The 27,789-nt window shown below is 47.5% G+C and overlaps 5 protein-coding genes across 5 annotated transcripts; 2 read left to right on the top strand and 3 right to left on the bottom strand.

Annotated features, from left to right (window-relative positions):
• Positions 1 to 1,492: 1,492 nt before the first annotated feature.
• LOC140262381 (feather keratin 3-like) lies at positions 1,493 to 1,807 on the bottom strand. The gene has a single exon (XM_072356696.1). The coding sequence runs from the start codon at positions 1,805 to 1,807 to the stop codon at positions 1,493 to 1,495; it is 315 nt and encodes a 104-aa protein (XP_072212797.1).
• A 1,560-nt stretch (positions 1,808 to 3,367) lies between these two features.
• Positions 3,368 to 5,960, top strand: LOC140262509 (uncharacterized). Its single transcript, XM_072356897.1, is given in 4 exon segments — positions 3,368 to 3,608; positions 5,168 to 5,221; positions 5,224 to 5,267; positions 5,625 to 5,960. Coding segments are annotated over 4 exon segments (675 nt in total).
• A 7,668-nt stretch (positions 5,961 to 13,628) lies between these two features.
• Positions 13,629 to 13,943, bottom strand: LOC140262378 (feather keratin 3-like). Its single transcript, XM_072356687.1, has one exon. It carries the CDS (start codon positions 13,941 to 13,943, stop codon positions 13,629 to 13,631), a length of 315 nt encoding a protein of 104 aa, XP_072212788.1.
• A 1,558-nt stretch (positions 13,944 to 15,501) lies between these two features.
• On the top strand, positions 15,502 to 17,995 carry LOC140262508 (uncharacterized). The gene is given in 4 exon segments (XM_072356896.1): positions 15,502 to 15,742; positions 17,203 to 17,241; positions 17,244 to 17,302; positions 17,660 to 17,995. Coding segments are annotated over 4 exon segments (675 nt in total).
• Positions 17,996 to 25,754: 7,759 nt separating this feature from the next.
• On the bottom strand, positions 25,755 to 26,084 carry LOC140262367 (feather keratin 1-like). The gene has a single exon (XM_072356676.1). The coding sequence runs from the start codon at positions 26,082 to 26,084 to the stop codon at positions 25,755 to 25,757; it is 330 nt and encodes a 109-aa protein (XP_072212777.1).
• Positions 26,085 to 27,789: the final 1,705 nt, after the last annotated feature.

Raw genomic sequence — 27,789 nt, 5'->3', positions numbered from 1 at the left:
ATAGCGTCAAGGTAAGATGGCAAGCTAAACACTACAACTCTCTTCTCTCACTCCCCTTCCCAGCTTGACCATTATTATGATAAGGACTGTTCAATTAAAGGAAAATAAAAGCAAACAAGTAAAACAAAATATTTGTGAATTAAAAAAATAATAATAAATAATTGGCCACACAGAAGTAAAGGCAGGTAGAGGTTATTTTCTATTTCCCTTAAGAGGAGCACCTCTCCTACAAATAAAGGATGAGGCAGCTGCGGTTGATCAGTATGTAGAAGAGAAGTCTACAGGAAGATGGCATTGCAACTTCCCAGCACTTGAGAAGCGCTTATAAACAGGAAAGATACTGATTTCTTTTGTGGTCCAAAAGTAATGAGACTGTAGGGAATTTTTACTTAAAAAAAAAAAAAAAAAAAAAAAAAAAAAAAAAAAAAAAAAAAAAAAACCTAGAAAAGTGAAGCTTTAGATTAGATTAGATATAAGGAGGAAAATCTTTAGTCAAGGGGTGATAAGACACTGGAATACGTTGCTCATACAGCCTCTGTGATGTATGTCCTCTAAGTCTCTTTCTGACCCTCACTCTGCTCTATTTGGGTGCAGGATGGGAAACAGAAAAGGCCTTCATGCTGTGCTAAAACTTCATGGTGTTAGCTCTACTGTTTAACTTCACCTTTATAACACAACATCATATGGGCCGTGGTGAAGAAAAATGTCTCTATCTCAGCCTGTCCCAATACTGCCCAGGCCACAGACTCCTCCTACTGAGACCATTTTCTGCCCAGCACCACTGTGTCCACAGCAGAGGGAATTGCTGTTCTGGCTCTGCCCTCTCTCCTGCTGTCCCCTTCTGCAAGCTCGTGGAGCTGCTGCACTCCCAGGTTCCCCTGCAGCTCTGGCTCTTCAGCCAAGGCCAACAGTGAACACCTTCTGCATGGTGTACATCAAGGCTGAGGGAGCATGTCAGGACAGAGAAGCAAAAAGGTAGTTCTGAAGGCCAGGGATGCTACAGGACTCATGAGCAACCCCTCATGTGTGAGTGACAGTGATTTCCTAAGGGATTCACCAGCAGTGTTGCAACCTTCAGGAAAGGTGTAGTGTTCCAACGTGCTAAGACACCTGCTGAAATCCATAGAGCAACACCTTTCCTCCAGGCACTTGTTGTCTGGAGTGTCCCATGGGGAAGGACAACGCAGAGGCACAGGCTGGAATGCAATAAATCTTTAATGAGGGAAAAGAAGGAAACGAGGTCACTCTGAGGGGAGGTCCTGGTGGAGGAAGCAGCAGGGACAGATGACAGTCTGCACTGTGTGGCATGCCAAACATGCTGACAGTTGCCCATCTGCCCCTTCCACGGAGAGAGAAGGACCGCTAGGTCCTTTTTGAAACAGATGCTGACATTGCTTGTCCCTCGGGAAACAAGATCCCAATGCTCTGTTCCCGGGATATTACCACCTTCTCAGTCTCTGGGAATCTTCCCCCAGGACCACGGCCAGCAGCTTTAGCAGGGGTAGCACCGCCTGCCGCAGAGGCGGCTGCCGAAGCCGGAGAGGCCGAAGCCTCCAGAGGAGATGGGCACGCCCTCAGAGCTGAGGATGCTGCCAACGGCAGCGGAGGTGGAGGATCCCACGGCGGTGTTCTGCGGGAAGGAGCTGAGGATGGGCCCGGGCAGGGTCACCACGACGGAAGAGGGCTGGATGTAGACGTTGGAGTCCTGGCACTGCCTGACGCAGGACTCGTTGCAGCTGTTGGCCAGCGGGGTGGGGCCGCAGGGCCGGCACTGCAGGCGGGGCAGGCACTGGTCGAGGCAGGACATGTCTGGTGTCTGGAGGGGCACCTGCTGGGAGAAAGGGCGGAGCAAAAGGAGGGTATAGTAAGAATCAGCCTGCCTTCCAGCAAGGCTCAGTGCTGGCTGGAGATATGGAGTCTGTGTAAGGAATCCTGTTGTCTTCTCCTTACATCTGGCCCCTCCAAGAGTGGCCAGGCACCGTGGTCACAGGTGCTGTCTAGCCCATAGTTCAGAAGACACCTCAGGCAAGACCTAGCATCTGTTGACACCACACCTGCTGCCCTCTTCCCTCTCCCCTCACTAGTTGCCTTCCCAAGACCCAACAGAAGATGAAGGCACTTCTAAATAGAGAGAATTCCTGGAGGAGGACAGAGTGATGAAAGGGCTTCAGACTCACCGTGATCCTGGGGTGATGGAGGCAAGAGGTGTGGATGAGGGAGAGAGCAGATGGACCCACTTTTATACTGCATGGGCATCGCTCCAGGCTAACAGTCACTCCATGTGAGCAGCAGTTTCCCTAGAGACTCACCTCAGATGCAAATTATGCTGGTCAGTGGTGCAGGTTGTGGTTCTGTTTCCCTCTGTTCATCCATTTCAGTTCCTCATTTCTGAAATGCCAGTTCTGTCAGGCTGACCTCTTTCAAGTGTTGGTATGAGAGACCTAAGGATTACACCAGGACAACAGCACCAAAATGAACAGAAAAGGAGGAAGAAAATGCTGTTGGCCAAACTCAAGCACAGTAATAGGAAGCCTCTGGAGGATGGAAGCGTGGACAGGAACGTGAGAGGAATGCAGCAATAGTGTTTGTGCAGCCAGGAATCAAATGAAGAAAGCTAAAGGCCTGAGAGAATTCAGTCTGTCAAAGCACGTCAAAGGCAACACAAAGGGCTTATACGTGGATCTCAATGATAACTGGAAAATAAGAGTGTATGAGGGAGTTCTCCTGAAGTGAACAAGAGACCTGGTTACTTGGGACAGCAAAAATGTTGAGGTCCTGATTGTCTTCTTTGTTTCTTTCTGTCACAGGTTACCTAGATCTACCTGTGCCTGTGACAGGGGGCAGCCGCCCTGTAAGGCCCCAGGCCCAAAAGGGAAAGCAAAAGTAGAATGGGAAAAGAGAACAGCAGCGGCAATCTAAGGAGAAAACTTATTTTACTAAATATGATATCGGAATACAAGATGACACAATATAATACAGTATGATTGAGGCTAATAAATGGGACAAAACAGAGAGAGAGAGTCCCCGAAAACTGAGAGGCCAACTGTGAAGAGTAGGCAACACGGCTGGAACGCAAGATATGCAGCCATGAGTGCTGAGGGAGCTGTCCACTCTTGATCAAGAGTGGTGACTGTGAGAAGTGCTCCAAAACTGGGGGAATGTGCATGTTACTCCTGTTTAAGAAGACCAAGAAAGTGGAAGCACGGAGTTAGAGTAACAGGGGCCTCCGGTCAGTTTCTTGGTAGGAGATGGAACAGTGCATCCTTGAAAAAGCTAAACCCTGGAAACCATTTCTATGCTTGTGAAGGATGAAAATATCTAGAGCATTGCACTCAGCATGGATTCACTATGGAAGAGTCATGGATCCATGAAAATGATTCATCACAAAGAAATAACAATCCCGAAGGATGTGGGAAGAGGACTGTATACATTCTTGCTGGACTTCAACAACGCTTTTGACATTGTCTTCTATGAGATGATCATAGTGAAGCTGTGGAAGTATGGGCTGAATGAGTGCTCCTTAGTCTGGAGAAAAAATACAGCTCAGCTGAAGAGGCAAGAAAGCTCCCCACAAATGAACAAGGGCTGGTGGGTCCCAGAACCGTCAGGTGACTGGGGATGGTCATAAAATGGAAGTGATCAAGAAGGGCGCAGGTTCACAAATTTCTCCCAGACTCAATCAAAGATGTAGTGCATCCTTCCTGCATGAATAGAACAGGCTGCCCTACTAACATACAGGGAGTTGTCTTGTGGTGTAAAGGTGCTGGATAATATCTTTATTCCACTGCAAGTTTCCTGAGGAGACTCTGCCTGTGCATGGTATTTTACAGTCTAATTTTGCGTTGGCCACGAACCACACTTCAGGCATGGTTCCTCCCAGCTGTGTGTGCTTTCTTCATGCCTGAGCATCACTTGCACCAGGTAATTCCATCCCTGAGAGGATGGAAATCACTTTTTCAGCCATCAACTCAAAAGGTGGGACCATATTCCATGGTGCTTGTTAAGTAATAAGAGGGCTCAAGAAGGCAATACTCTCCTTCCACAAAACACTGTATGAGATTGTTACTGTCCTTGGAGACTGTTACAAGAGTGGACAATGCCAAATAAATATAGAAATGTCTTTGCAGAACAATAAGCTGTGGGTGAAGATGTTTGCAAGCAGCAGAACACCCCACCTGACTTTCCAGGGAATGAACAGAGACTTATGGAGTAGTCTGAGAGACAAACCTTGAGGGAGATGGAAAAGGGAAATAATTGTCCCCCTGTACACAGCACTGGTGAGGACGCATCTTGAATACTGTGTCCAGTTATGTGACTCTCTGCAAGAAAGACACTGAGACCCTGGAGTGTGTTCAAAGAAGGGCAACAAAGCTGGCGAGGGGTCTGGAGCACAGGCTTATGAGGAGTAGCTGAAGAAGCTGGGATTGTTCAGTCTGGCAAAGAGGAGTCTCGGAGGAGATCTCATTGCCCTTTATAGCTACTTGAAGGGAGGTGGTAGTGAGCTGGGGGTCGACATCTTCTCTTGTGTAACTGGTGATAGGACTAGAGGGAATGGGTTCAGACTGCGCCAGGGAAGGTTCAGGCTAGATGTTAGGAAATACTACTTCTCTGAAAGGGTGGTCAGGCAGTGGGACGGGCTTCCCAGGGAGGTGGTGGAGTCACTGACCGTGGAGGTGTTCAAGGAACATTTGGGTGTTGTGTTGAGGGACAAGGTTTAGTGAGAACTATTGGTGATAGGTGGGTGATAGGACTGGGTGATCCTGTGGGTCTTTTCCAATCTTGGTGATTCTATGATTCTGTGATTCTATGAAAATGAGTCCCCAGGCAAAGGCCCAGGGTATTCAGAAGTGGGACACACGGACATGAGGATATGCCTGCCTTGCTGCAAAGGCGGTTACAAATAAGGTCCTGACAATTCCCAAGACAAACAAGCTATGCCTGAAGCGCAGAATATGTCTGCTACCCGCATTGACGTATTTCTGAAAGGAAACTCCTTGTGCCTTTCATCCTGGAACTTGAAAGGTGCCTCTGTGGACCAATTGGGAAGGTCAGAAACAAGGAAGTGAAATGACGGTGTTGACGGAAACTGACACCTCATCCTGCATCATTAGAAAGGATAATTTGCATTTGAGGTGAGTCTCTTGAAAAATTACTGCCTGTGTACCAGTGACTGTGGGCCTGGGGCAGTGCACAAGCAGTATAAAAGAAGGCCTGTCTCCTCTCTCTCAGTCATCCACTCCTCTTGCCTTCATCTCCCCGGGAACAAGGTGAGTCTGAAGCACTTCAACCATCATCTCCTTCTCTTGGGTTTGTCTGCACATACATGTGCCTTTATCCTAGGCTGGATCTTGGGGAAGCAGGTAGTTGAGAGAGAGAAGGGGGCAGACAGTGTGGCATGATGCTGGACATTACATGGGCTGTCACCTGAGCTATGAACTAGTCAAGGACATAGATGTGCCTGGTCCCTCTTGGCAGGAATACTGGAGTGAAATGGAAGGAGAAGAACGCGGGCTTCCTGACACATCCAGCATATCCCTAGTCAGCACTGTGCCTTGGCTCTCTCCTGCTGGGATGGAAGGCTGCTCCTCACTTACTTCTGATCTCCCAACCCTCTGTCCCAACAGGTGCCCCTCCAGACAGCAGACATGTCCTGCTACGACCAGTGCCTGCCCCGCCTGCAGTGCCGGCCCTGCGGCCCCACCCCGCTGGCCAACAGCTGCAACGAGCCCTGCGTCAGGCAGTGCCAGGACTCCAACGTCTTCATCCAGCCCTCTCCCGTGGTGGTGACCCTGCCCGGACCCATCCTCAGCTCCTTCCCACAGAACACCGCCGTGGGATCCTCCACCTCCGCTGCCGTTGGCAGCATCCTCAGCTCTGAGGGTGTGCCCATCTCCTCTGGAGGCTTCGGCCTCTCTGGCTTCGGAAGCCGCCTCTGTGGCAGGCGGTGCTACCCCTGCTAGATCATGTTGCCATGGTCCCGGAGAAACACCTCCAGAGTCTGTGAAGTTTGAAGCAGACCTGAGAGAGAGCACTGGGGCCAACCTCATCTCAGAAAACGTGTTCCATGAGTTGTTTTCCCCTATTCCATCTTTTTTTTTATTTGTTTTTTCTTCCCTGTGTCCTTCCTGCTCACCATCAGCTTTCCTGTACTGCGAGTCCCACTCAGTCGGCCTTAGAAGGACCAACTGGCCCCGTGCTGTGTGTACAAAGGGCAGGTGGACACCTGGAGGCATGGCTGCCATGGCCATGTTGTGCGGATTCTCATCTGCCCCTGTTGCTTCTGGCACCTGGGGCTCCCGGCACCTGGGGCTCCCCTTGCACTGAGCTTGTTTCCAAATTTCCACTCATTAAATATCTAATGCAATTTATTCTGAACCTCTGGGTTATCCTTTCCCTTACAAAGGCTGCCCAGGGTGGGGGGGAGGTGTTCCTAAATGCTGGTTCTGGGAAAGGGTTCCTTACTTGCTAAGCTTATTGGAAAGAAAGAAATAGCGTGAACAGCAAAGTGGATAGCAGTCTCTGAACTGCACTGGATACTTTAATGCAGCCTTAATTTGTCTCCTAAGTGTACAGCCAATTTGACTGTTCATGGCTCTGAGAAACTTGATAAAAAGCAGTGGTGAAAATACACACAGGTGAGATTTCTCACTATTTATTCAGAAAACCTTTCAGAAGCACCTTCCAGAACCTCTGCTGAGAACCATTTCTCTCCTCACTCTTCATCGAAGAGCCTTTGAGAGGGAAGGAATGACACAGAGTTGTGTTGTGGTGAAAAAGTGCTAGATAATATCTTTATTCCACTGCAAGCTTCCTGAAGAGACTCTCCATGTGCATGGTAGTTTACAATCTAATTTTGCATTGCCTACAAGCCACAATTTTGGCATGTGTCCTCCTCAACTGTGCGTGCTTTCTGCAGGCCTGAGCATCGCTCGTACCAGTAAATTCCATCCCTGAGAGGAGGAGGAGCAAGGCAGTGTAAAGAAAACCTGCACAGCCATCAATTCAAGAGGTCTGACCTTATTCCATGGGACTTTAGAGTTAATGTTAGGGATCAGAAAAGTAGTGTTCTCCTTCCACAGAACAGCTGATGGTGTGAGGTCGTTACTATCCCCAGAGACTGTTACAGAGTGTGGGCACTGCCAAATAAGCATAGAAATACCTTTCCAGAACATTAACCACCAGAGAGAGTTAGATGTAAGACAATGGAGTCCTGGCTCTACCTGACAGAGGGCTTGTTGCAGCTGTTGGCCCGAGTGGTTGGGCTGCAGGGCTGACATGACTAGCATGGCAGGCACTTGTTTTAGTAGGACCTGTCTTGCATTTGGAGGGGCAACTGTTGGGAGAGAGCACTGGGAGGAGCACTGGGCTTAGTGAAGAGCAGCATTCTATCCCTGCTTGAGACTATGAAGACGCTTACTAGCTGGGAAGACTAGATTTTGTAAATTTTACTAGACTTTGTAAATCTATCCACAGGTGTTCTCCTTCACTCTCATCCCAGTTATCCCTAACAATATTTGTTAGGCCCAACCATTTTTCCTCTTTCATCATAGCTCAGGAGAAATTTCAGAAAGTGTCAGGATCTCTCCATGACACACCTAGTACCCCCTTATCTCTCCCTGTGTTAGCAGGTACCTCAGTACTCAAAGGAAGATCAAGGATGAAGGATGTGCTGAAAAACCAAGAAGAGAACATTTTTCAGATACACCTCTTCCTGAGAGAAATGAAATTAAGGAAATGGATAAGACTGTGAGCAGATTGGACTGTTTTAAAAGTGTCCTGAGCCCAAAATAATTCTATGAAGGCAGTGATTTTCCAAAACACTTACCTGAAATGCAGATTATGTTTCATAGTTATGCAGGTTGTGTTCTGCTTTCAGAACATCTGTGCCATGTTATTTTGTTATTTCTGACCTGCTCTTTGAGAGTCAGGTGCTCCTTTCATGTTCCAAGTCGAGAGGTGCAGAAATGGAATGAATATGGACTGGCCAGCATGGGCATATCATGTGTCCTAAGTGCTGGGAAAAAACCCTGCATGAATGAAACATATCTGGGAAATGCAAGACCTGCCTTAGCAGCTTCCTTTGAAGATACATAGCTACTTTCTTTCTTTATATACATAGATACATAGATACTTTCTTTGAAGATACATAGCTACTGCAGTTCCAATCTACATGCAATAATCTCCTGTGCTCATGAACAAGACTTGTTCTTCTCTTTCCCTGACTGACTTCCATCTCGCTCCGCCAGAGGCTGCTTATCACTTGCACAGGCAGGTGTGCTGCTGTGTTCATACATGTTCACCGAAGGTTTCCCCTTCTAGGGGGAAATTTGCCTGTTTATCAGACCTCATCCCATTTTGTTGCAATCTTGAGTTCATCTGACAATCCATACCTTGAGTAGTTTTTGGAAAGGATAATGTTGTCATCCAAAATCCAGTGAATGATCATAGAATCATAGAAGGGTTTGGGTAGGAAGGGACTTTTCAGATTATCTAGTTCCAACCCCCTGCTATAGGCAAAGACATCTCCCTCTAGACAAGGTTGCTGAAAGACCCACCCAGCCTGGCCTTGAATTTACCCATGGAGGGGGAATCCACAACCTCACTGGGCAACTTGTTGCAGTGTCTCATCACCCCCACAGTGAAGAAATTGTATTAGTTGAGTTTTTTAATCATTTCCATGTCTGATCCTGCTCTACCTAGAGCAGATTTCCTTGCTCCAGATTTGCAGTGTTTTGAGGAGCTTGGCTTCTTCCTACAAAAGAAGTCAACAGATATTACCCTTTAGCTCACTATGCCGTTCCCTGTTTCTTGCTTTAATGCAGCCATCCCAACACCTGAGGGTACTTTTTGTGCTGATACTGGTAGGACTGTAATGCGTACTTCCTGGGTTTCTCATAACATCACTAGAAAGAAAATAGCATAGCCAGATGGCATGTTAGAAATGAGGAAACGAAATGGCAGAAGTGATGAAAAACAGAAAAAAATTGAAAACCCCACAACGATGACACTGTGCCATTAGGAAGGATAATTTGGAGCTGAGGTGTGCAGCAAAACTAATGTCAATGTAGAGTGACTCTGGGACTGGGATGGTGCCAGAGTGGCAAAGATGGCAAAGGTGGTTATGACTTAGGTCATGACATTTCCCCAGGCAAATGTCCCCTGCCTGCATCACAGAACCCCTACAGCACTTGGGAAATGTCTTCTACCCATACTGACTTGCTTCTGCAAGGAAACTCCTTGCACTTCTCATTCTGAAACTTGGAATGATTTGTTGCGGCCTAACTGGGAAGGTCAGAAATAAGAAAAAGAAATGACAGGCTTGACAGAATCAAAAATCAAACAAACCTGTGCCACTTGGAAGGATAGTATGTATTTGAGATGATTCTCCCGGAAAATTACTTCTTGTGTGGAGTGACTGTAGGCCTGGGGTGGTGCTGGGGTGGAAGTGGGTCCATTTCCATATTCTTTCATTCACTGTTCTTGCCTCCATCTCCCTGTGAACAAGGTGAGTCTGAAGCTCTTTCACCAACCACTCCTCCCCGAAGATTTCTCTGCACATATAAGAGACTATGAACAGTCTTGGAATTATAGCTTGCCCTGGTAGAGGGTATAGGTCAACTGTTGTGTGGCATCAAGTGTTGCTAGATCTTGCATGAGATGTTTCCTGTGCCTGGTTGTGCTTGGTATGGTCAATGGAGCTAAAGGGAAGAAGAAGACCATGGGATTCCTTACACAGCCTCCTCATCCCCTGCCAGCACAGTGCCTTGGCTTTCTTCTACAGGGATGGCAGCATGTTCCTCACTCTCCCCTTCCTTGGCATGGCCCTCTATCCCAACTGGTGCCTCACCAGACACAAGACAGGTCCTGCTACGAACAGTGCCCACCATGCTGCCATGCTGGGCCTCCTCCTCTGCTGCTGTTGGCAGCATCCTCAGTTCTGAGGGTGTGCCCATCTGTCATGGTTTTGCAATGTTGTAATTTTGCTATCAGTATTCCACATCATAACATCATGTTAAGCATAGATAATTTTGACGAATCTGCTGCTCACAAAAGAAGACTGAATGTCCCAGGGAACACCACGGTCAGTCATATGACCAGGAATATATAATCTCACTTCAGTGCTGGACTCGTTCTCTTGGATCTTGCCAGCCATGGGGGAGTGTGTGGAAGCGTTCCAGCCATTTCTCCTAGAATTACAGTAGGCCTCTCGGTTTCGGGACTCACTCTCTCTTATTTTACTTGATTCGTTAGCCTTAATTCCAATTATATTGCATTATATTGTGTTATTCTGTATTCCGATATAGTATTTAGTAAAATAGTGTGCCTCCTTAGATCGTTGCCGCTGTATTTTATTTCTTTTTCCCTGTTTTCTTTTCCTTTTGGGATAGCGGCCCTGAAGACCCCTGTCATGGGTGCCGGTAGATTTTAGGGTAACCTATGACACCATCTCTTCTGGAGGCTTTGGACTCTCTTGCTTTGGTTTCTCCACATTCAGTAGACTCACCTGTGGCAGGGGATGCCTCCCCTCCTAAAACTCTTGGCAACTGCCCCCAACAAAGTTCCCCCATGGTCCCTGAAGTTGGTAGAAGACTGGGGTCAAAGCTTTGGAGTCTTGTTTTCTGTGGGTTTGTTGATACATAGAACCCCTTGCAATGGGAAAGAGATAGGTCTAGTCTGAGCTAGGAATAAGCTACTGGCCTTTCTCCTTCTGTGCAGTGGGCAGGTGAATAGCTGGCTATATAGCTCAGACTCTCATCATTCTGTGGTGCCTCTCTCACTGGGGTCTCCAATCCCAGGGAAACTTTTACTACATTCAGCTAATTAAACTTCTGCTGCATACTATCCTGGGCCTCTGTGTTTATGTTTCCCATTAAAGACACTCTCCTACTAAAGCCTGTGGAGAAACAGATTATTCTTCAGTAGTTCTGGAAGTGGGCTGATGGCACTGGTTTTGCTGAGCAATAGTTAACACAAACTTGCATTGAGTATGCTTAGTCATGCATCCACTTTAATCTCATTTTTTTTCTAAAAATGACTTCCAATGCAGATATCTCATGTGTCAGTATTGGAACCAATAAATTTCATCTTATTTGTCGGTGACATCATTGGATGAAGCGTGCATTTCACCAAATCCAAAGATGCAAACCTCTTTGGAACCTTTGTTTCTGGAGTTTGTACTATCTGGGAGAGCTCCTGGATGCCCCTTTGACATTCAGTATGCTTCCCTGTACCTCCTCCTGCCCATAGGCTCTTCCTTCCCTCCTCTGCTCATAGTTTTTGCTAGGATGCCCAGGCAGAGATGGAAGTAGCAGGACATGAATTCTCAAAATGATTCAAACAGCCTGAGCTGAGAAGCAAGTGGTATATCAGTATAAAGAAGACTGGGCAGAGTTTTGAGGAACATTGCCTAATAGCTAGGACTGGCCTTTGCCACACATCATGCTCCCATTGCATCTAGAAGCCTAGTGATCCCTGGATCCATTCCTTTCCATAATTGCCTACCTGCCTACATCCTTGAAGAGGCACACAGTTTCTTGGGAACATTAAATAATGCGTACACTTGGTGCCTTGTAACTGTAATGCAGTCTCATTTACAGATCTCGGAGTGGCTGGTTTAGAAGATGAGGGAACACTAAATAATAGCTGCCAATGTGTTTGCACAGAGGAGGTAAGCTGCAGTGAGGCATCTGCTAAACTGAGCATTATTCAGGAGTAACTATTGCCAGATTGTCAGAGGCATCAGAGCTATGTTACCAGCTTGATGTGTACTGGCTAATTGCTCTTGTGGAACAAGGATGTTGCTAGGGAAGTATCCCTTATTGATACAAGAAGTACCTCACTCTTTGGGATTTAGCATCAACGTGCCAAGCATTGTCTGTGAAATACTTCTCTCCTTCAAAGCCCGGTCACCTCCTCACACACACGCAAGGCTTTCTCTCAACCTCTACCCTGAATATGTTCCTCCTCACTCTCCTTCCTTTTCCCTTCTCACCGGAAAGGTAGAAGAATTAATCTTCCTGCATTTTACCTCATTAACAAAAACCAGAATGGGAGGTCACATGAAAAGCAAGCTTAAGCCAGATCTGCAGTGAGATATAAGAACAGGGCTTTTTTGCCTGGACAAAGCTAATCTCACATCAATTGATGTGAGTAGCAATTGCATAGCTTCAAAGTACGATGGCAAGCTAAACACTACAACTCTCTTCTCTCACTCCCCTTCCCAGCTTGACCATTATTATGATAAGGACTGTTCAATTAAAGGAAAATAAAAGCAAACAAGTAAAACAAAATATTTGTGAATTAAAAAAATAATAATAAATAATTGGCCACACAGAAGTAAAGGCAGGTAGAGGTTATTTTCTATTTCCCTTACGAGGAGCACCTCTCCTACAAATAAAGGATGAGGCAGCTGCGGTTGATCAGTATGTAGAAGAGAAGTCTACAGGAAGATGGCATTGCAACTTCCCAGCACTTTAGAAGCGCTAATAAACAGGAAAGATACTGATTTTTTTTGCGGTACAAAAGTAATGAGACTGTAGGGAATTTTTACTTAAAAAAAAAAAAAAAAAAAAAAAAAAAGTAGAAAAGTGAAGCTTTAGATTAGATATAAGGAGGAAAATCTTTAGTCAGGGGGGTGATGAGACACTGGAATAGGTTGTTCATACAGCATCTGTGAAGTATGTCCTCTAAGTCTCTTTCTGACCCTTACTCTGCTCTGTTTGGGTGCAGGATGGGAAACAGAAAAGGCCTTCATGCTGTGCTAAAACTTCATGGTGTTAGCTCTACTGTTTAACTACGCCTTTATAACACAACATCATATGGGCCGTGGTGAAGAAAAATGTCTCTATCTCAGCCTGTCCCAATACTGCCCAGGCCACAGACTCCTCCTACTGAGACCATTTTCTGCCCAGCACCACTGTGTCCAGAGCAGAGGGAATTGCTTCTCCTGCTCTGCCCTCTCTCCTGCTGTCTCCTTCTGCAAGCTTGTGGAGCTGCTGCACTCCCAGGTTCCCCTGCAGCTCTGGCTCTTCAGCCAGGGCCAACAGTGAACACCCTCTGCATGGTGTACATCAAGGCCGAGGGAGCATGTCAGGACAGAGAAGCAAAAAGGTAGTTCTGAAGGCCAGGGATGCTACAGGACTCATGGGCAACCCCCTCACGAGTGAGCGACAGTGATTTCCCAAGGGATCCGCCAGCAGTGTTGCAACCTTCAGGAAAGGCGTAGTGTTCCAACGTGCTAAGACACCTGCTGAAATCCATAGAGCAACACCTTTCCTCCAGGCACTTGTTGTCTGGAGTGTCCCATGGGGAAGGACAACGCAGAGGCACAGGCTGGAATGCAATAAATCTTTAATGAGGGAAAAGTAGGAAACGAGGTCACTCTGAGGGGAGGTCCTGGTGGAGGAAGCAGCAGGGACAGATGACAGTCTGCACTGTGTGGCATGCGAAACATGCTGACAGTTGTCCATCTGCCCCTTCCACGGAGAGAGAAGGACCGCTAGGTCCTTTTTGAAACAGATGCTGACATTGCTTGTCCCTCGGGAAACAAGATACTAATGCTCTGTTCCCGGGATATTACCACCTTCTCAGTCTCTGGGAATCTTCCCCCAGGACCACGGCCAGCAGCTTTAGCAGGGGTAGCACCGCCTGCCGCAGAGGCGGCTGCCGAAGCCGGAGAGGCCGAAGCCTCCAGAGGAGATGGGCACGCCCTCAGAGCTGAGGATGCTGCCAACGGCAGCGGAGGTGGAGGATCCCACGGCGGTGTTCTGCGGGAAGGAGCTGAGGATGGGTCCGGGCAGGGTCACCACGACGGAAGAGGGCTGGATGTAGACGTTGGAGTCCTGGCACTGCCTGACGCAGGACTCGTTGCAGCTGTTGGCCAGCGGGGTTGGGCCGCAGGGCCGGCACTGCAGGCGGGGCAGGCACTGGTCGAGGCAGGACATGTCTGGTGTCTGGAGGGGCACCTGCTGGGAGAAAGGGCGGAGCAAAAGGAGGGTATAGTAAGAATCAGCCTGCCTTCCAGCAAGGCTCAGTGCTGGCTGGAGATATGGAGTCTGTGTAAGGAATCCTGTTGTCTTCTTGCATCTGGCCCCTCCAAGAGTGGCCAGGCACCGTGGTCACAGGTGCTGTCTAGCCCATAGTTCAGAAGACACCTCAGGCAAGACCTAGCATCTGTTGACACCACACCTGCTGCCCTCTTCCCTCTCCCCTCACTAGTTGCTTTCCCAAGACCCAACAGAAGATGAAGGCACTTCTAAATAGAGAGAATTCCTGGAGGAGGACAGAGTGATGAAAGGGCTTCAGACTCACCGTGATCCTGGGGTGATGGAGGCAAGAGGTGTGGATGAGGGAGAGAGCAGATGGACCCACTTTTATACTGCATGGGCATCGCTCCAGGCTAACAGTCACTCCATGTGAGCAGCAGTTTCCCTAGAGACTCACCTCAGATGCAAATTATGCTGGTCAGTGGTGCAGATTGTGGTTCTGTTTCCCTCTGTTCATCCATTTCAGTTCCTCATTTCTGAAATGCCAGTTCTGTCAGGCTGACCTCTTTCAAGTGTTGGTATGAGAGACCTAAGGATTACACCAAGACAACAGCACCAAAATGAACAGAAAAGGAGGAAGAAAATGCTGTTGGCCAAACTCAAGCACAGTAATAGGAAGCCTCTGGAGGATGGAAGCGTGGACAGGTAACGTGAGAGGAATGCAGCAATAGTGTTTGTGCAGCCAGGAATCAAATGAAGAAAGCTGAAGGCCTGAGAGAATTCAGTCTGTCAAAGCACGTCAAAGGCAACACAAAGGGCTTATACATGGATCTCAATGATAACTGGAAAATAAGGATGTATGTGGGAGTTCTCCTGAAGTGAACAAGAGACCTGGTTACTTGGGACAGCAAAAATGTTGAGGTCCTGATTGTCTTCTTTGTTTCTTTCTGTCACGGGTTACCTAGATCTACCTGTGCCCATGACAGGGGGCAGCCACCCCATAGGGCCCCCGACACAAAAGGGAAAGCAAAAGGGGAATGGGAAAAGAGAACAGAAGTGGCAATCTAAGGAGAAAACTTATTTTACTAAATATGATATCGGAATACAAGATGACACAATATAATACAGTATGATTGAGGCTAATAAATGGGACAAAACAGAGAGAGATAGTCCCCGAAAACTGAGAGGCCAACTGTGAAGTCTAGGCAACACGACTGGAACGCAAGATATGCAGCCATGAGTGCTGAAGGAGCTGTCCACTCTTGATCAAGAGTGGTGACTGTGAGAAGTGCTCCAAAACTGGGGGAATGTGCATGTTACTCCTGTTTAAGAAGACCAAGAAAATGGAAGCAGGGAGCTAGAGTAACAGGGGCTTCCGGTCAGTTTCTTGGTAGGAGATGGAACAGTGCATCCTTGAAAAAGCTAAACCCTGGAAACCATTTCTATGCTTGTGAAGAATGAAAATATCTAGAGCATTGCACTCAGCATGGATTCACTATGGAAGAGTCATGGATCCATGAAAATGATTCATCACAATGAAATAACAATCCCGAAGGATGTGGGAAGAGGACTGTATACATTCTTGCTGGACTTCAACAATGCTTTTGACATTGTCCTCCATGAGATGATCATAGTGAAGCTGTGGAAGTATGGGCTGAATGAGTGCTCCTTAGTCTGGAGAAAAAATACAGCTCAGCTGAAGAGGCAAGAAAGCTCCCCACAAATGAACAAGGGCTGGTGGGTCCCAGAACCGTCAGGTGACTGGGGATGATCATAAAATGGAAGTGATCAAGAAGGGCGTAGGTTCACAAATTTCTCCCAGACTCAATCAAAGATGTAGTGCATCCTTCCTGCATGAATAGAACAGGCTGCCCAACTAACATACAGGGAGTTGTCTTGTGGTGTAAAGGTGCTGGATAATATCTTTATTCCACTGCAAGTTTCCTGAGGAGACTCTGCCTGTGCATGGTATTTTACAGTCTAATTTTGTGTTGGCCACGAACCACACTTCAGGCATGGTTCCTCCCAGCTGTGTGTGCTTTCTTCAGGCCTGAGCATCACTTGCACCAGGCAATATTCCCCTTCCACAAAACAGCTGATGGTATGAGATTGTTACTGTCCTTGGAGACTGTTACAAGAGTGGACAATGACAAATAAGTATAGAAATGTCTTTGCAGAACAATAAGATGTGGGTGAAGATGCTTGCAAGCAGCAGAACACCCCACCTGACTTTTCAGGGAATGAACAGAGACTTATGGAGTAGTCTGAGAGACAAACCTTGAGGGAGATGGAAAAGGGAAATAATTGTCCCCCTGTACTCAGCACTGGTGAGGCCGCATCTTGAATACTGTGTCCAGTTATGTGACTCTCTGCAAGAAAGACACTGAGGCCCTGGAGTGTGTTCAAAGAAGGACAACAAAGCTGGCGAGGGGTCTGGAGCACAGGCTTATGAGGAGTAGCTGAAAAAGCTGGGATTGTTCAGTCTGGCAAAGAGGAGTCTCGGAGGAGATCTCATTGCCCTTTATAGCTACCTGAAGGGAGGTGGTAGTGAGCTATGGGTCGACCTCTTCTCTTGTGTAACTGGTGATAGGACTAGAGGGAATGGGTTCAGACTGCGCCAGGGAAGGTTCAGGCTAGATGTTAGGAAATACTACTTCTCTGAAAGGGTGGTCAGGCAGTGGGACGGGCTTCCCAGGGAGGTGGTGGAGTCACTGACCGTGGAGGTGTTCAAGGAACATTTGGGTGTTGTGTTGAGGGACAAGGTTTAGTGAGAACTATTGGTGATAGGTGGGTGATAGGACTGGGTGATCCTGTGGGTCTTTTCCAATCTTGGTGATTCTATGATTCTGTGATTCTATGAAAATGAGTCCACAGGCAATGGCCCAGGGTATTCAGAAGTGGGACACACGGACATGAGGATATGCCTGCCTTGCTGCAAAGGTGGTTACCAATAAGGTCCTGACAATTCCCAAGACAAACAAGCTATGCCTGAAGCGCAGAATATGTCTGCTACCCGCATTGACGTATTTCTGAAAGGAAACTCCTTGTGCCTTTCATCCTGGAACTTGAAAGGTGCCTCTGTGGACCAATTGGGAAGGTCAGAAACAAGGAAGTGAAATGACAGTGTTGACGGAAACTGACACCTCATCCTGCATCATTAGAAAGGATAATTTGCATTTGAGGTGAGTCTCTTGAAAAATTACTGCCTGTGTACCAGTGACTGTGGGCCTGGGGCAGTGCACAAGCAGTATAAAAGAAGGCCTGTCACCTATCTCTCAGTCATCCACTCCTCTTGCCTTCATCTCCCTGGGAACAAGGTGAGTCTGAAGCACTTCAACCATCATCTCCTTCTCTTGGGTTTGTCTGCACATACATGTGCCTTTATCCTAGGCTGGATCTTGGGGAAGCAGGTAGTTGAGAGAGAGAAGGGGGCAGACAGTGTGGCATGATGCTGGACATTACATGGGCTGTCTCCTGAGCTATGGACTAGTCAAGGACATAGCTGTGCCTGGTCCCTCTTGGCAGGAATACTGGAGTGAAATGGAAGGAGAAGAACGCGGGCTTCCTGACACATCCAGCATATCCCTAGTCAGCACTGTGCCTTGGCTCTCTCCTGCTGGGATGGAAGGCTGCTCCTCACTTACTTCTGATCTCCCAACCCTCTGTCCCAACAGGTGCCCCTCCAGACAGCAGACATGTCCTGCTACGACCAGTGCCTGCCCCGCCTGCAGTGCCGGCCCTGCGGCCCCACTCCGCTGGCCAACAGCTGCAACGAGCCCTGCGTCAGGCAGTGCCAGGACTCCAACGTCTACATCCAACCCTCTCCTGTGGTGGTGACCCTGCCCGGACCCATCCTCAGCTCCTTCCCGCAGAACACCGCCGTGGGATCCTCCACCTCCGCTGCCGTTGGCAGCATCCTCAGCTCTGAGGGCGTGCCCATCTCCTCTGGAGGCTTCGGCCTCTCTGGCTTAGGCAGCCGCCTCTGTGGCAGGCGGTGCTACCCCTGCTAGATCATGTTGCCATGGTCCCGGAGAAACACCTCCAGAGTCTGTGAAGTTTGAAGCAGACCTGAGAGAGAGCACTGGGGCCAACCTCATCTCAGAAAACATGTTCCATGAGTTGTTTTCCCCTATTCTATCTTTTTTTTTATTTGTTTTTTTTTCCCTGTGTCCTTCCTGCTCACCATCATCTTTCCTGCACTGCGAGTCCCACTCAGTCGGCCTTAGAAGGACCAACTGGCCCCGTGCTGTGTGTACAAAGGGCAGGTGGACACCTGGAGGCATGGCTGCCATGGCCATGTTGTGCGGATTCTCATCTGCCCCTGTTGCTTCTGGCACCTGGGGCTCCCCTTGCACTGAGCTTGTTTCCAAATTTCCACTCATTAAATATCTAACGCATTTCATTCTGAACCTCTGTGTTATCCTTTCCTTTACAAAGGCTGCCCAGTGGAGGGTGGGAGAGAGGTGTTCCTAAATGCTGGTTCTGGGAAAGGGTTCCTTACTTGCTAAGCTTATTGGAAAGAAAGAAATAGCGTGAACAGCAAAGTGGATAGCAGTCACTGAACTGCACTGGATACTTTAATGCAGCCTTAATTTGTCTCCTAAGTGTACAGCCAATTTGACTGTTCATGGCTCTGAGAAACTTGATAAAAAGCAGTGGTGAAAATACAGACAGGTGAGATTTCTCACTATTTATTCAGAAAACCTTTCAGAAGCACCTTCCAGAACCTCTGCTGAGAACCATTTCTCTCCTCACTCTTCATCGAAGAGCCTTTGAGAGGGAAGGAATGACACAGAGTTGTGTTGTGGTGAAAAAGTGCTAGATAATATCTTTATTCCACTGCAAGCTTCCTGAAGAGACTCTCCATGTGCATGGTAGTTTACAATCTAATTTTGCATTGCCTACAAGCCACAATTTTGGCATGTGTCCTCCTCAACTGTGCGTGCTTTCTGCAGGCCTGAGCATCGCTCGTACCAGTAAATTCCATCCCTGAGAGGAGGAGGAGCAAGGCAGAGTAAAGAAAACCTACACAGCCATCAATTCAAGAGGTCTGACCTTATTCCATGGGACTTTAGAGTTAATGTTAGGGATCAGAAAAGTAGTGTTCTCTTTCCACAGAACAGATGATGGTGTGAGGTCGTTACTATCCCCAGAGACTGTTACAGAGTGTGGGCACTGCCAAATAAGCATAGAAATACCTTTCCAGAACATTAACCACCAGAGAGAGTTAGATGTAAGACAATGGAGTCCTGGCTCTACCTGACAGAGGGCTTGTTGCAGCTGTTGGCCCGAGTGGTTGGGCTGCAGGGCTGACATGACTAGCATGGCAGGCACTTGTTTTAGTAGGACCTGCCTTGCATTTGGAGGGGCAACTGTTGGGAGAGAGCACTGGGAGGAGCACTGGGCTTAGTGAAGAGCAGCATTCTATCCCTGCTTGAGACTATGAAGACGCTTACTAGCTGGGAAGACTAGATTTTGTAAATTTTACTAGACTTTGTAAATCTATCCACAGGTGTTCTCCTTCACTCTCATCCCAGTTATCCCTAACAATATTTGTTAGGCCCAACCATTTTTCCTCTTTCGTCATAGCTCAGGAGAAATTTCAGAAAGTGCCAGGATCTCTCCATGACACACCTAGTACCCCCTTCTCTCTCCCAATGTTAGCACGTACCTCAGTACTCAAAGGAAGATCAAGGATGAAGGATGTGCTGAAAAACCAAGAAGAGAACATTCTTCAGATACACCTCTTCCCGAGAGAGATTGAATTACGGAAATGGATAAGACTGTGATCAGATTGGCCTGCTTTAAAAATGTCCTGAGCCCAAAATAATTCTATGAAGGCAGTGATTTTCCAAAACTCTTACCTGAAATGCAGATTATGTTTCATAGTTATGCAGGTTGTGTTCTGCTTTCAGAACATTTGTGCCATTTTATTTTGTTATTTTTGACCTGCTCTTTGAGAGTCAGGTGCTCCTTTCATGTTCCAAGTCAGAGGTGCAAAAATGGAATGAATATGTACTGGCCTTGCATGGGCAGATCATGTGTCCTAAGTGCTGGGAAAAAACCCTGCATGAATGAAACACATCTGGGAAATGCAAGACCTGCCTTAGCAGCTTCCTTTGAAGATACATAGCTACTTTCTTTCTTTATATACATAGATACATAGATACTTTCTTTGAAGATACATAGCTACTGCAGTTCCAATCTACATGCAATAATCTCCTGTGCTCATGAACAAGACTTGTTCTTCTCTTTCCCTGACTGACTTCCATCTCGCTCCGCCAGAGGCTGCTTATCACTTGCACAGGCAGGTGTGCTGCTGTGTTCATACATGTTCACCAAAGGTTTCCCCTTCTAGGGGGAAATTTGCCTGTTTATCAGACCTCATCCCATTTTGTTGCAATCTTGAGTTCATCTGACAATCCATACCTTGAGTAGTTTTTGGAAAGGATAATGTTGTCATCCAAAATCCAGTGAATGATCATAGAATCATAGAAAGGTTTGGGTAGGAAGGGACTTTTCAGATTATCTAGTTCCAACCCCCTGCTATAGGCAAAGACATCTCCCTCTAGACAAGGTTGCTGAAAGACCCACCCAGCCTGGCCTTGAATTTACCCATGGAGGGGGAATCCACAACCTCACTGGGCAACTTGTTGCAGTGTCTCATCACCCCCACAGTGAAGAAATTGTATTAGTTGAGTTTTTTTAATCATTTCCATGTCTGATCCTGCTCTACCTAGAGCAGATTTCCTTGCTCCAGATTTGCAGTGTTTTGAGGAGCTTGGCTTCTTCCTACAAAAGAAGTCAACAGATATTACCCTATAGCCCACTACGCCCTTCCCTGTTTCTTGCTTTAATGCAGCCATCCCAATACTTGAGGGTACTTTTTGTGTTGATACTGGTAGGACTGTGATGTGTACTTCCTGGGTTTCTCATAACATCACTAGAAAGAAAATAGCATAGCCAGATGGCATGTTAGAAATGAGGAAACAAAATGGCAGAAGTGATGAAAAACAGAAAAAAATTGAAAACCCCACAACGATGACACTGTGCCATTAGGAAGGATAATTTGGAGCTGAGGTGTGCAGCAAAACTAATGTCAATGTAGAGTGACTCTGGGACTGGGATGGTGCCAGAGTGGCAAAGATGGCAAAGGTGGTTACGATTTAGGTCATGACATTTCCCCAGGCAAATGTCCCCTGCCTGCATCACAGAACCCCTACAGCACTTGGGAAATGTCTTCTACCCATACTGACTTGCTTCTGCAAGGAAACTCCTTGCACTTCTCATTCTGAAACTTGGAATGAGTCGTTGCGGCCAAACTGGGAAGGTCAGAAATAAGAAAAAGAAATGACAGGCTTGACAGAATCAAAAATCAAACAAACCTGTGCCACTTGGAAGCATAGTTTGTATTTGAGATGATTCTCCTGGGAAATTACTTCTTGTGTGGAGTGACTGTAGGCCTGGTGTGGTGTTGGATTGGAAGTGGGTCCATTTCCATATTCTTTCATTCACTGTTCCATATTGTGTCATTCATTGTTCATCTCCCTGTGTACGAGGCAAGTCTGAAGCCCTTTCACCAACCACTTCTCCCCGAAGATTTCTCTGCACATATGAAAGCCTATGAACAGTCTTGGAATTATAGCTTGCCCTGGTAGAGGGAAGAGGTGAGCTGTTGTGTAGCATCAAGTGTTGCTGGATCTTGCATGAGGTGTTTCCTGTGCCTGGTTGTTCTTGGCGGGGTCAATGGAGCCAAAGGGAAGAAGAAGACAATGGGATTCCTTACACAGCCTCCACATCCCCTACCAGCACAGTGCCTTGGCTTTCTCCTGCTGGGATGGCAGGATGTTCCTCACTCTCACCTTCCTTGGCATGGCCCTCTATTTCAACAGGTACCTCACCAGACACAAGACAGGCCCTGCTATGAACAGTGCCCACACCATGCTGGCCATACTGGCCCTCCTCCTCTGCTGCTGTTGGCAGCATCCTCAGCTCTGAGGATGGACTCATCTCTTCTGGAGGCTTTGGACTCTCTTGCTTTGGTTTCTCCAGATTCAGTAATCTCAACTGTGGCAGGGGATGCATCTCCTCCTAAAACTCTTGGCAACTGCTCCCAACAAAGTTCCCCCATGGTCCCAGAAGTTGGTAGAGGACTGGGGCCAAAGCTTTGGAGTCTTGTTTTCTGTGGGTTTGTTGATATATAGCACCCTTGCAATGGGAAAGAGATAGGTCTAGTCTGAGCTAGGAATAAGCTACTGGCCTTTCTCCTTCTGTGCAGTGGGCAGGTGAATAACTGGCTATATAGCTCAGACTCTCATCATTCTGTGGTACCTCTCTCACTGGGGTCTCCAATCCCAGGAAAACTTTTACTACTTTCAGCTAATTAAACTTCTGCTGCATACTATCCTGGGCCTCTGTGTTTATCTTTCCCATTAAAGACACCCTCCTACTAAAGCCTGTGGAGAAACAGATTATTCTTCAGTAGTTCTGGAAGTGGGCTGATGGCACTGGTTTTGCTGAGCAATAGTTAACACAAACTTGCATTGAGTATGCTTAGTCATGCATCCACTTTAATCTCATTTTTTTCCTAAGAATGACTTCCAATGCAGATATCTCATGTGTCAGTATTGGGACCAACAAATTTCATCATATTTGTCGGTGACATCATTGGATGAAGCGTGCATTTCACCAAATCCAAAGATGCAAACCTCTTTGGAACCTTTGTTGCTGGAGTTTGTACTATTTGGAAGAGCACCTGGATGCCCCTTTGACATTCAGTATGCTTCCCTGTACCTCCTCCTGCTCATAGACTCTTCCTTCCCTCCTCTGCTCATAGTTTTTGCTAGGATGCCCAGGCAGAGATGGAAGTAGCAGGACATGAATTCTCAAAATGATTCAAACAGCCTTAGCTGAGAAGCAAGTGGTATATCAGTATATTCAGGAGTAATTATTGCCAGATTGTCAGAGGCATCGGAGCCATGTTGACAGCTTGATGTGTGCTGGCTAATTGCTCTTGTGGAACAAGGATGTTGCTAGGGAATTATCCCTTATTGATACAAGAAGTATCTCACTCTTTAGGATTTAGCATCAATGTGCCAAGCAGTGTCTGTGAAATACTTCTCTCCTTCAAAGTCCAGTCACCTCCTCACATACACGCAAGGCATTCTCTCAACCTCTGTCCTGAATACGTTCCTCCTCACTCTCCTCCCTTTTCCCTTCACACTGGAAAGGTAGAAGAACTAATCTTCCTGCGTTTTCCCTCTATAACAAAAACCAGAATCGGAGGTCACATGAAAAGCAAGCTTAAGCCAGATCTGCAGTGAGATATAAGAGCTGGGCATTTTTGCCTGGACATAGTTTACTTCACATCATCTGGGGTCATCAGCAGGTCATTATCATTATTATAATAAGGACTGTTCAATTAAAGGAAATCAAAACAAACAAACAAAACAAAATATTTGTTAATTAGAGTAAATAAATTAAAAAAAAATAAAAAAATAAAAAAAGAATTGGCCACACAGAAGTAAAGGCAGATAGAGGTTATTTTCTATTTCCCTTAAGAGGAGCACCTCTCCTACAAATAAAGGATGAGGCAGCTGCGGTTGTTCAGTATGTAGAAGAGAAGTCAGAGGAAGATGTCATTGCAACGTCCCAGCACTTGAGAGCTTATAAACAGAAAAGATACAGATTTCTTTCATGGTCCAAAAGTAATGTAGGGAATTTTTACTTAAAAAAGTAGAAAAGTGAAGCTTTAGATTAGATATAAGGAGGAAAATCTTTAGTCGGGGGGTGATGAGACACTGGAATAGGTTGCTCAGAGAAGCTGTGAATGACCAGTTTCTGGAGGTGTTCAAGACCAGGTTAGCTGGTGTCCTGAGAAACACAATATAGTGGATAGCAACTGTGCCCATGGCAGGCGAGTCAGAACTGCAGGATCTTTAAGGTTCCATGCAATTCAAATGATGTGATTCTAGGATTCTATGTGAGGGAAGTATCCATGAGTTCTGCAGTGCCATTGGACTTTAGTCCCAGTTTTTCTGCCTCTCTGTCCTGATGTTTCTTCTAGATATCAATGCACAGCAGAAGGTGGCCACTGCTGGCCCTGACTGAGGAGCCAGAGCTTCCCTGGGAGAGCAGCAGGCCCACAGGTTCATGGAAGGGGGCAGGAGTGGAGACAGGGAGTGGGGAAAAGAGGTGAGAATTCCTCCTGCTGGGTTGGGAGGACCATGTAGAAAATGAAGTGAGAGTGGAAGAGCTAGGTCTATCAGGAACGAAGACAATTTGTCTCACACAGAAGGTGGGAAGTGAGGAAGGAACCGATGCTTACTAAAATCATTCTGTGGTCAATGCACCACACAAGTACACAGGAAGTGCATGCTCCCTCCCTTCTTCTTCTGCTTTTGTCCATGTTTTATCTCAGGAAAAGGTGTGGGCAGAAAATGTGAGGGAGAGACTGAGGGCAGGAGGAGATGCTGTAGGTGTTCTGCAATCGCCAGCAGCTAAGGCTGGAGAGGGGCTTGCAGCTGAGGACACAGCTGGGAATGGTGAAACAGGTCCACAGAGCCCAGATTGGCAGCAGGATAGCAGCCACTCAGGTCAACACAAAGGAAGTTAAAATAGGGGAGGATAAGCAAAAAGAACAAACAGTGATGCTAAATCAGTGTCTCCCTACCACCTGCCAGAATGAAGACCGGTGCCCAGTCAGTCAGCCTCTAAATAATAATTACTTTAGAATGACTACTCCATGTTTTATAGACAAGAATTATGTGATACGGCGCACCATATCCCCTTGGTTAATTTAGGTCAGCCATCCATGCTGTATGTCCTCTAAGTCTCTTTCTGACCCTTACTCTGCTCTGTTTGGGTGCAGGATGGGAAACAGAAAAGGCCTTCATGCTGTGCTAAAACTTCATGGTGTTAGCTCTACTGTTTAACTACGCCTTTATAACACAACATCATATGGGCCGTGGTGAAGAAAAATGTCTCTATCTCAGCCTGTCCCAATACTGCCCAGGCCACAGACTCCTCCTACTGAGACCATTTTCTGCCCAGCACCACTGTGTCCAGAGCAGAGGGAATTGCTTCTCCTGCTCTGCCCTCTCTCCTGCTGTCTCCTTCTGCAAGCTTGTGGAGCTGCTGCACTCCCAGGTTCCCCTGCAGCTCTGGCTCTTCAGCCAGGGCCAACAGTGAACACCTTCTGCATGGTGTACATCAAGGCCGAGGGAGCATGTCAGGACAGAGAAGCAAAAAGGTAGTTCTGAAGGCCAGGGATGCTACAGGACTCATGGGCAACCCCCTCACGAGTGAGCGACAGTGATTTCCCAAGGGATCCGCCAGCAGTGTTGCAACCTTCAGGAAAGGCGTAGTGTTCCAACGTGCTAAGACACCTGCTGAAATCCATAGAGCAACACCTTTCCTCCAGGCACTTGTTGTCTGGAGTGTCCCATGGGGAAGGACAACGCAGAGGCACAGGCTGGAATGCAATAAATCTTTAATGAGGGAAAAGTAGGAAACGAGGTCACTCTGAGGGGAGGTCCTGGTGGAGGAAGCAGCAGGGACAGATGACAGTCTGCACTGTGTGGCATGCCAAACATGCTGACAGTTGTCCATCTGCCCCTTCGACGGAGAGAGAAGGACCGTTAGGTCCTTTTTGAAACAGATGCTGACATTGCTTGTCCCTCGGGAAACAAGATCCTAATGTTCTGTTCCCGGGATGTTACCACCTTCTCCGCCTCTGGGAATCTTCCCCCAGGACCACGGCCAGCAGCTTTAGCAGGGGTAGCACCGCCTGCCGCAGAGGCGGCTGCCGAAGCCGGAGAGGCCGAAGCCGGAGAGGCCAAAGCCTCCAGAGGAGATGGGCACGCCCTCAGAGCTGAGGATGCTGCCAACGGCAGCGGAGGTGGAGGATCCCACGGCGGTGTTCTGCGGGAAGGAGCTGAGGATGGGTCCGGGCAGGGTCACCACCACGGGAGAGGGCTGGATGAAGACGTTGGAGTCCTGGCACTGCCTGACGCAGGGCTCGTTGCAGCTGTTGGCCAGCGGGGTGGGGCCGCAGGGCCGGCACTGCAGGCGGGGCAGGCACTGGTCGTAGCAGGACATGTCTGGTGTCTGGATGGGCTCCTGTTGGGAGAGAGGTCCAGGGGAAGCCTGGAGCTGAATGAGAAGCAGTCTGCCAGCCCTCAGTCAGAGAGTTAAGACACATGCCAACTGTGGAGCTGGTGGCCTCGAAAGGATGCCAGCAGGTCTTCTCCTACACTTTGGTCCTCCTTGTCCTGGCAAGCATCTATCACTTTCAGGTAGGTCTCCTTCTAGACCATGGGTCAGGAGACACTCCAGTGTTTCTCCGTGACACACCTGCTGTCCCCTCCTTCTCCTCTACTTAGCTGTCACCCCAATACCCAAAGTAAGATCAAGGCACAAGCGTGTGCTGAGAAATCCCCAGTGATTAGAAAGAGGAGGAGTATGGCCTTCAGACTCACCTTGTTCCCAGATCAGCGGAGGCAAGTGGAGTGGATGTGAGAGGAAGAAGGGCCTGCTTTTATACTGTTCTGATAATGCCTCAGGTCTAAAGTCACATTACGTGGGCAGTAATTTTCCAAAAGACTCACCTCAAATGCAAATTATTTTTCCTAATGGCGTAGTCTTTTCATTGTTTTTCTGACGACTTTGTCATTTCATTTCCTCATTTCTGACCTACTCATTTGTACACAGAGAATCCTTTCAAGTTCTAGGATGAAAAGTGCACAGATTTACCAGGCAGCAATGCATGAGTCTGGGCACATCTTATAACCCAAGCCATTAGAGTGTTCCCTTGTTGGTGTTTTAGTTGTCTTTGGAAATATCTTGCACATATTATCTCGTCCATTTATAGTCTGTTCTGGATACTCATGACCTCTGGATACTCAGCACACTGCTAAACTGCTGATTCATGTTCAGCTGAACACCAATCATCAATCAATACCCCCAGGTCCATTTCCTCTGTGCTGTCTTCCAGACACTCTGCCCCAAGCTGGTAGCATTGCATGGGGCTGTTGTGGCCAAAGTTCAGGATGCATCTTTTGATCTTGTTGAACCTCATCCCACTGGCTTCAGCCAAGCTCTCCAGCCTGTCCAGATCCCTCTGTAGGGCCTTGCTAGCCCCAGGCAAATCAATACTCCCAGCCAACTTGATGTCATTTGCAAACTTACTGAGGGTGCACTCAGTGCCCTCATCCAGATCATTAGTAAAGATACTGAAGAGGACAGACCCCAGCATGGACCCCTGGGGGACACTACTTGTGACCAGTCACCAGTTGAGTTTATCTCCATTCATGACCACTCTCTGGGCTCAGCCCTCCAGACATTTCTTTACCCAGCCAAGAGTGCACCTGTCCAAGCCACAGGCTGCCAGCTTCTGCAGGAGAATACTGTGGGAGACAGTGTCAAAGGCTTTGCTGAAGTCTAGGCAGACTACAAAAACAGCCTTTCCCTTGTCCACCAGATGGGTCACTAGATCATCGAAGGAGATCAGGTTGGTCAATCAGGACCTGTCCTTCATGATCCCATGCTGGCTTGTTCCGCACATGATGCATGATCACCCTCAAGACAATCTGTTCCGTAACCTTCCCTGGCACCGAGGTCAGGCTAACCTGTAACCAGGCCTGTAGTTCCCTCAGTCCTCCTTAGAACCCTTCTTGTAGATGGGAATTACACTGGCAAACTTCCAGTCTTCTGGGACCTCACCAGTCAACAAGGAGTGCTGATAGATGATGGAAAGTGGCTCAGCTGTCACCTCTGCCAGTTCCTTCAGCACTCTCAGGCTAAT

This window comes from Excalfactoria chinensis, chromosome 24, assembly GCF_039878825.1.
Source record: "Excalfactoria chinensis isolate bCotChi1 chromosome 24, bCotChi1.hap2, whole genome shotgun sequence".
Lineage (NCBI taxonomy): Eukaryota > Metazoa > Chordata > Aves > Galliformes > Phasianidae > Excalfactoria > Excalfactoria chinensis.
The sequence above is the reverse complement of the archived record's forward strand: the minus strand, read 5'-3'. Positions and strand labels throughout refer to the sequence as shown.

What these genes read in the sequence shown, in the direction of transcription:
- LOC140262367 (XM_072356676.1), bottom strand. Translation starts at nt 26,084, where the DNA reads ATGTCCTGCTACGACCAGTGCCTGCCCCGCCTGCAGTGCCGGCCCTGC.
- LOC140262381 (XM_072356696.1), bottom strand. Translation starts at nt 1,807, where the DNA reads ATGTCCTGCCTCGACCAGTGCCTGCCCCGCCTGCAGTGCCGGCCCTGC.
- LOC140262378 (XM_072356687.1), bottom strand. Translation starts at nt 13,943, where the DNA reads ATGTCCTGCCTCGACCAGTGCCTGCCCCGCCTGCAGTGCCGGCCCTGC.